Source organism: Nicotiana tomentosiformis, chromosome 1 (genome assembly GCF_000390325.3).
Source record: "Nicotiana tomentosiformis chromosome 1, ASM39032v3, whole genome shotgun sequence".
Lineage (NCBI taxonomy): Eukaryota > Viridiplantae > Streptophyta > Magnoliopsida > Solanales > Solanaceae > Nicotiana > Nicotiana tomentosiformis.
The window spans coordinates 18,850,695-18,859,208 of NC_090812.1; the positions used below are offsets into that span (position 1 = coordinate 18,850,695).

At 35.0% G+C, this 8,514-nt stretch overlaps 1 protein-coding gene across 5 annotated transcripts; it reads left to right on the forward strand.

The window, feature by feature from the left end:
• The first annotated feature begins 614 nt into the window (after positions 1-614).
• LOC104096308 (small ribosomal subunit protein eS12-like) lies at positions 615-5,494 on the forward strand. Of its 5 annotated transcripts, XM_070178755.1 has the most exons (8): positions 1,421-1,482; positions 2,084-2,144; positions 2,912-3,208; positions 3,654-3,719; positions 3,819-3,859; positions 4,410-4,707; positions 5,080-5,145; positions 5,248-5,494. In XM_070178755.1, exons 3-8 carry the CDS (start codon positions 2,972-2,974, stop codon positions 5,305-5,307), a joined length of 768 nt encoding a protein of 255 aa, XP_070034856.1. In that variant the 5' UTR covers positions 1,421-1,482; positions 2,084-2,144; positions 2,912-2,971; the 3' UTR covers positions 5,308-5,494. The 5 variants fall into 5 exon arrangements, 4 of the variants coding, with proteins under 4 accessions (XP_070034858.1, XP_070034863.1, XP_070034856.1 ...); XR_011409071.1 differs by lacking the exons at positions 5,080-5,145; positions 5,248-5,494 and adding an exon at positions 1,197-1,344 and having other exon boundaries at positions 3,819-3,956; positions 4,410-4,548; XM_070178757.1 differs by lacking the exons at positions 2,912-3,208; positions 3,654-3,719; positions 3,819-3,859 and adding an exon at positions 615-676 and having other exon boundaries at positions 1,159-1,482; positions 2,084-2,130.
• Positions 5,495-8,514: the final 3,020 nt, after the last annotated feature.

Consider the following 8,514-nt stretch of genomic DNA (forward strand, 5'->3'; position numbering starts at 1 on the left):
AGTTTTGGTCTTTGAAATACGTCAATGCACGCAAAGAACTCTTTTAGTGGTCTAGAATAGTTGTTATCTTGTCACCGACCTATTTGAGGCCATGTTGAATGTGGGTTTTATGTTAATTTGCTTATTTTGATATTTGTTCTTAATAACCAGTAGTCCATGCTACTCTTCCAGATGCCTGATCACTTATCTAGAATACACCCTAATCAACCCCAAGAAATGAGTCCGAGTGATTGAATCATTTTTTTTTTTTTTTTCATTTTACACGTTTTATCCTATTTTAGTTCATAACTCCTTGATTTAATATATTCATGCACTCTTCAGTGGTTCCAATGGGAAAGCTGAGAAGCGTTATAGTTTTTGATTTTTTGAATATAAATTAAACTGTTGTTGAAAGGACTTGTTTCTTTTCTAGAGCTATCCTTGTGTTTATTCTATGCTTTGAAAATGATGGCACTTTAACACGAAGCCTATGTTCCGCTAGAGCTGAGCTAATACTTTTCAAGGCTTGAACTGGTGTTTTTGTCAAATTATTATTAGTTCGCTTAAACTGAAACAGAGACTGCAATAAGATTAATGACTATTGTTGGTGGTTACTGAATTTTCTTTTTTGATAGATTGCTGAGAGAGATCGGAGGGAGCAAGAGACAAAGTTAGGAGCTCTCTGGGAGAAGAGGAGGTATGCTTGTACTAAACTCTAACGTGTAAGATCAAACAAAACATATATTAGTTAACCATGGAAGTAGAAACAAAACACTGATTAAAACAAGTCAGAGACGTGGGAATGCAAATACTTTTAGCTGGGTGACAATTCTCACCCATAACAGTCTGAAAAATTCGGTACTCTGTTTTCCCCAGTAGTCTCTTGCTTTCTGAGAGTCCTGGGATGCTTATGGCTAGAAAGTATTCACTGTTTGATGAAAATTGTGATTTGGCAAGGGTAGACCAAGTATTGGATAGATATTTGCCACTTGCAATCAGGATGAAGCAAGTGCATAAAACCTTAATATGAAAAGTCATTTTTCACAGTTATAGTTTGTCCTACTAAATAAATGTATTGATGCCTAAATTTAATATTTAGGTATTCAAAAGGTCTGCATGTTTCAGCATTTGCAAGATTTCCTTATTCCTTGCATACTAAACTCTTCTGAGTTCTGACAGCTATTCTTTTCGGACACCGAAGGTTCCCAAGGGTGGATACAGATATATGGGTTACATGCGTCCTTTGGCAATCTGGGAAGTGCAATGTGCTTGATGTCCACCTACGCTTTCCAAGTAAGATGTGAAGCCGGAGTTGGGGAGATTCGATTCTTTGTCCAGGCCTCCAGGGAACATTGGTTTTCAAAGGTTTGCTCTTCTACTGAATTTGCCAGAAGAGAAAGTTGCTACCAACACATGCAACAATGTTTATCATTATCTGCAGCAAGTGTTGAGATAAACTTCACCACATTTGTCTCCTTGACTCTAGTTTCCGTTAGTTTTAAGGTATTGTTGAGCTTTTTTTGTTGTTTATCTAGAGTTCCGTTAGCCATGAACTAAAAGTGTTCTACTTCTGTGAACCATTAAAAGCTTTTAATATTTCAAGTTGTATAATAAGGACCAAAATAAACTACTCATATGATTGAGAGACTTTGTGGGATTTTACTGGGTTGTTGTTGTTGTTGTTATATGATTGAGAGACTATTTTGATTTTATTAGTGAAGGAGAAATTTTGAGAGAAGAAAATGAGATATGGGTAATTTAGTAATTAGGGTTGCTGCTTTGATCCTCTTATGTAAATAATTTATTTGATAGGCAGTTATCTTATATAAGCTTTTGAGAGAGTCCTTGTTCCCTGGCGCCTCCTTAGCCTTTACTGCAGTGTCCAAACTAGTAAGATCAGAAAGCTTTGTCTCCACTGAATTGTTATGCCATTGCATTTGACAGATTGAAATCCTGCATGTTTATTTCCACTTTTGTCAAATCACTTTTTGTTGGGGCGGATTTTGATGAGTTGTCATGATATATCTAGAATGAAGGATAATGGAGTCTATTCTTCATTCTGTTTACCTGACTGAGTTTTGTCTTCAACTATTGGAAACAACAGGTGCTAGGTCTTGGATTTAACATTTACCAAGAAAGAAAAATTGGCAGGTGTAAGTGCAGAGGTTTGTATAACTTTCTTGTTAAAATTCAGTTTGCTTAAGTCATTTTCGTGTTAAAGTTGCTATCTTTTCCGCTTCTAGTAATTTAGACACGTGACAGATTTTTAAGACATGATTAATTTGTCTTGATCTACTATAATGAACAGCCCTTGCATTAAAATATGCAAATCTTTTGTGTGTTTGCATGAATCAATTATCGGAAACTTTTTGTGAAATCAAATGAGTTTGTAGTTATTCCAATGGTTTATCACGAGCCCAATTATCAGAACCATCTAGGGCTAGGTATTTTAATATCAATTGCTTGAAACAGAACCAAACACCACTAACCTACAATGGTGTTTCGGTCAGCTGCTGCAATTCTGTTCAACTTTTCGTATCCATGGGGTATTTTCTATTTAAAACTACACATTGCTAAACTGTGATTTCCCCAAAAGCAGAACCTAAACCATATGACAAATTTCACTTTTGGTTGACCACTTAATCTTTAGCTGAATAGACCGTTCTATCTGGATTTTGATAAAGTTTGTCATAAGAATAAAAGATTGTCTCACTTGCATAAATTGCATGTTGTTTGGATACTCTTATTTTTTTTGTATTTCCTCTTTCATTTGAAGGAAAACTTGTTGTAGAGCCATTTTTTTAAAATGTCTGTTTTCTTTATGAGGCCAAAGTTTGAGATTCATGTGGTATTGTCTCATATCCCATTGTTGTGTGATGACGGATCGTGCTTTCTTGCTTTGCTAATTTGGTTTTTATTTTGTGGTTTATAGAAATTTTAGTGTGTGTTGTTCAGTCAAGAGGATGTTGCTGATGCCGAGACTCCTGATCCCATGGACATCATGAATGCATTGCAGCTGGTGCTCAGGAAGTCTGGAGCTCATGGTAGACTTGCTCGAGGACTCCATGAAGGTGAAAAGGTTATTGAGAAGCATGTTGTGCAGCTTTGTGTGTTAGCTGAGGACTGCGACCAGACATATAACATCAAACTGGTGAAAGCACTTTGTGCTGATCACAATGTTTGTCTGATTACAGTTCCCAATGGAAAAACTCTTGGTGAATGGGCTGGTGTAAGTAATTGATTATTGCTTATCTGTCACTCTAGTTAATGTATTATCAGACTTTAGTGTCCTTGAATAGCTGCTTTCTGCTGTGAAAATGAAATTGGAATGTGTGTTTTACTGTATATGTTTTCGGAGTGGAAGGGTTTTAGGGATTTGTGGTTAATAATCACCATTCGCCAGAATGCTGTGACTGAAGTCTTAACCTCATTTTGGACCTGGATCATCTTTTAACCTTTGGTTAATCATCTTCTAACCTTTGGTTAATTGATCGTGTTTAACAGACCTATGCTTTTTTGCACTTGTATTTGAGTGAAGTGGAGGGGCACAGGAGGGGTTCTGATTATTAACTTGTTGACTTCTCTTTGAAGTATTTTGTAGTTCGCATTTTTGTTGAACTGTATCATGTAAATCGAAATCCATCACTCATTAACTATGATCTTTTCGATTACAGTTATGCAAGATTGATTCTGAAGGGAAAGCAAGGAAAGCTGTTGGTTGTGGCTGTGTTGTTGTGAAGGTACATCCTGTATCCTGTGGCTTTACATGAACAGTAGCTGATAAGTTGCCAAACTAGAATTATATTTCATCGTAATGAATTTTCTGATTGATTCTGCAGGATCATGGAGAAGAGACTGAGGGTCTTCATATCGTCCAAGAGTACGTGAAGTCTCATTAAATAGAAGCTTGAGATGGAGATTAAGGGGACTATGAAGCTAGAGTTCCCGTGAGGCTATCTTTTTGGCATTTATTTAGAGTTGAGATTTTGATATTTCAAACCAAGTTCCCTTATTGTTGTGTACTTCAAATTTTGTTTTCCCATCTGGGAAGATCTAATAGTTTGAAACTGCTCTCTAGTATATAATCTTGTTGCCCATCAGCTAAAGAAGTCGCATTTTCAAAAAAATAATATTAGCATTGGCATGCGATCTCAACACTTACTGTATAGTTTCTGAAGTAGTACCTATTATATTTCTTACACTGGATGTTATGCAATCAACACAAATGTTTCCAAAAGATAACCGTAGCATTGATTTGTGGTTTCTTCCTAGTCATTTTTTATCTTAAAACTGGGAAGCATTCCTCGAACAATGATTTTCTCTATGTGCATGCTTAAAAGGCCAATAAAAGAGAGGAGAATTACTTTAAACTCTCAATTTCCTGAAATTCAATATAAGGTGTTATCTAGCTGACATTTGTATAACTGTAGAGAGGATGCTGCTGTTGCTGTTGCCGCTGCCGAGACTCCTGCTCCAGCACTTGTGGAGCCCATGGACATCATGACCGCTTTGCAGCTGGTGCTTAGGAAGTCTAGAGCTCATGGTGGACTTGCTCGAGGACTCCATGAAGGTGCAAAGGTGATTGAGAAGCATGCTGCACAACTTTGTGTGTTAGCAGAGGACTGCGACCAGCTGGATTACGTCAAGCTGGTGAAAACACTTTGTGCTGATCACAATATCAGTTTGATTACAGTTCCAAATGCAAAAACTCTTGGCGAATGGGCTGGTGTAAGTAATTGATGATTGTTTATCTACTGCCCCAGTTACAGTATATCAGTCTTTACTGTCCTTGAGTAGTTGTTTTCTGATGTGATTTTACTAGATACTCCATCTTTTAGGAGGTGAAGGGTTTTGCCAACTTGTGATAGGTAATCCTTAGAATGCCATGACTACCTTAACCTCATTCTTGACCTGAGTTATTGTGTTTGATAGTCCTATGTATTTTTCGCACTTCTAACTGAGTGGAGAGACAGAGGAGGGTTCCGATTATTAACTTGTTGACTTCTCTTTGAAGTGTTCTGTATTTTGCATTTTTGTTGATGTGTATCATGTAAATTAAAATCCAATCACTCATTCACTATGAACTTTCTTCGATTACAGTTATGCAAGATTGATTCTGAAGGGAAAGCAAGGAAGGTTGTTGGTTGTGGCTGTGTTGTCGTGAAGGTACATCTTATATATCCTTTAACTTTACATGAACAGTAGCTGATGAGTTGCCAAAGTGGAATTTGTATTCCATCGTAATGAATTTTCTGATTGATTCTGTAGGATTATGGGGAAGAGACTGAGGGTCTCCATATCGTCCAAGAGTACGTGAAGTCTCATTAAACAGAAGCTTGAGATGGAGCTTTAGGGGAACTATGAAGCTAGAGATTCCATGAGGCTATCTTTTTGGCATTTATTTAGAGTTGAGTTTTTGATATTTCAAACTAAGTTCCCTTATTGTTGTGTACTTCAAATTTTGTTTTCCCATCTGGGAAGATCTAATAGTTTGAAACTGCCCTCTAGTTTATAATCTTGTTGCCTGCATCAACTTAAAAAAGTTCGTATTAAAAAAAAAAACATTAGCTTTACTTATACTGCTTTTGTCCATGTTAAGTGCATGCGGTCTCAACAACGACTGTATATTATTTTTGAACAATTTTTCTCTCGATGTATGCTTAAAAAGTCAAGAAAGGATAGGAGAATTACTTTAAGCCCTCCATTTCTTGATATCTCATGCTTTCTGTTTACATCTGCAGGTCAATTAAGTTATTTTCTGAGCTTCTAGCTTTCTTTCCTGCATATTTTGATAGCTATCCAGTGATTTCAACCTAAATGCTCAACTCAAATTAGAGATACCAAATAAAAAAGATTGACATAGGCAATTTGAGAAAAATAGTAGCTTTTGTAGAAAAGGAGAGAAAAACCAGAATCAGAAGAATATGAATCACACGAACAGTTTTAAGTGGTGATCGTTGTATTCAAGGTTCAGCTGCACTTCAATACAATGAACCAAACGCTATTAAAATAGAAAACTCTCACCATTTTGCATCCTTCTTTCCTTTGTCCTTCCCCCAAATTTTGCCCTATAATGGCTTTAATTACTATAGCACCGAGAAAAATCTATTTTGACATTCCTTTATTTCCTTTCCGCTCACCGATCATTTTGTTTACAATCAGGAATATCACGCAAATCTTTCGAAAGGATAATTTAATACATAACACTAATAACATCCCAATGTATTTCTACAAGTGGGTCTGGGGAGGGTAGTATGTACGCAACCTTACCCCTATCCTGGAAGGACAAATATACTATTTCCGAAAAACCCTTGGCTAAAGAAAAGATTGAAAAAGCACTAATAGCAAGTAAATAATTTAATAGATGCTAAAGAATAAAGTGGTTTTTTTAGAGACTTTTGTGAAATAGAATTATGAATTTGGACATTCTCCCTCAAGTCCTAACTAAGAAACAGTTTTCAAGAAAATAAATTCCCTTCCTTTTTATCGTTTAGTCCCAATAGATCGCGATATGATAATCCACCACCTATCTAGGTTAACTTCACATATTTAGTGTAACCACTTTAGCCGAATTTTTAGAAACTAAGCGTATAAATACTTTCCGATTAGTGGACAGAACTCATTACTATATATTAAAGCTTGAGAACTTATTACTAATAGCTGATAAACATAGGTGTACTACCTTGTCTTCTCAGTTCTCATTCATGTTAAGTGTACAAAATTGCATATTAGCAAAACCTAATTATCGAAAGTCGTGGTAAACAAATAAGTAGAAAGATGCTACAAGTACAATTCTAACTAGAGAAATTAAGATCATTGGGCTTTTTTCAGTGCTGGGGTTAATTAGAAGAAAAACAACTAAAGGAGCAGAAAAGAAAAGGCGAATGAATTGGGCAGAGCAAAAGTCAAAGGTACTTATTTAGACCGCTTCGCTTAACTTATAAGTATTTTTTGACTTATTTACGCGTTTGGTAAACACTCAAAGTGATTATAAGTCAAGTGTTTATAAGTTAAAATCAGTCATAAGTCATAAGTTGGTCACCCCCAACTTATAGCTTTTCACCTTAGCACTTTTAGTTTGACCAACACTTTTACAAGTTTATCCTTAATAATATTGTCTAATTCACAAAATACTTTTCCCAAAATAAATTTCTCATATTCATTGTTAATTCTTTTCTTTACAAAGATTTTTTTTTAATTTATATTCTTTTGAAAAAAAATCATGGGTATTTTTGTCATTTTAACAAAAGAATAGTTTATCGGTATTTTTTTATCAAATACATTAATTGTTTATTATCACTTTCAACACTTGTATCCAAACACGTAAATGCTTATTTTAAAAATCAGTTTTCGCAGTTTAAAACTTTTCAACACTTCAAACTTATCAGCTATTTACGATCAGCTAATCCAAACGGATTGAAAGAGTGATAAAATTAACTGGTTTAGTGCCTTTTTTTTCTTTTTTCTTTTGTGTACCAGATGGGCCAGTGGAAATTTTCTGGGGATCTAAAAAAGATTCTCATTTATGGAATTATTAGGTCTTAATATGCTAAAATCACTTTTGTAAAAGCTGAAGAAACCTTTTTCATATTTTAATTTCATTGTCTCAGGCTGTCACTTCCTTTTTTTTTGCTTTTTGAACTTTAGAAAATCACAGATACAATCACCCATTAAACAACAATTCTTACGAAATTTTCTGATTTTCGTATATCAAAACTTCATGATATTTTTTTCAGATGAAAGGAGTTGGTCTTTTTCTTATTCTCTAGTTTAAAAAATTGTTCTCCAACCTTAAAATGTCATTTTTTATATTAACGAATACACTCTAGCTTCTTTTTATATTTGGAATATACGTTAGAAAGAGTGTTCGTTGAAACTGAAACAGTATTATTTAAGCAAAACTTCTCCTGGTCCAAAGTGGGTCAAGCAATTTCTACATTCGGTGGATAGAAGTTAAATTATTGGCTAATTCCTAAATAGCTGTCCTTTAGAGTGGCTACCTGGTGTCATTTCGACCAATAGGAAGCAGTGAGCCCATAACCTGTTTATCGCGTTGTTACACGTCCAGAGCGATGGCACTAATAAAAGCCCAGTACTGAGCAAACCAAGAAGCAACACAATCAGCCCAGAGTTCAGTCTCAACTTCTAGGAGGCCTAGAAAAGTATAAAGGCAGGGAAGAAGAGCCTCTTTCAAACGGAAGCGTCTAATTTTGAGTTTGAGATACTTGTTACCCTTTTCTTTTGTGACAAGGGTAAGAAGATATTTAAATTATTTTTTACAAAGAAATACATTTACAATATTTATAGAACAAATATTAGTAGGAAGAATATTAACATAGGAATATAATTCAACCACAATACTCATACGATGGTGAAATTTGAAGCTAATACTTCTACATGTCAGAATCTTCGTATTGACTTGTTAACCATTAGGTCAAAACTTGACTTGTTTCAAATTTAAAAATACTTTACCTTTATTTCACCTCCCATTTGCTTCATTATCAAATATTCATGAGATTATTCAATCCAGTCAAT

Bases quoted from the DNA above. Each gene is read 5' to 3' on its own strand.
- LOC104096308 (XM_070178755.1), top strand. From the start codon at position 2,972: ATGGACATCATGAATGCATTGCAGCTGGTGCTCAGGAAGTCTGGAGCT. The intron at 3,720-3,818 runs GTACATCCTGTA...TTGATTCTGCAG, and splicing joins GTGGCTGTGTTGTTGTGAAG to GATCATGGAGAAGAGACTGA. The intron at 5,146-5,247 runs GTACATCTTATA...TTGATTCTGTAG, and splicing joins GTGGCTGTGTTGTCGTGAAG to GATTATGGGGAAGAGACTGA.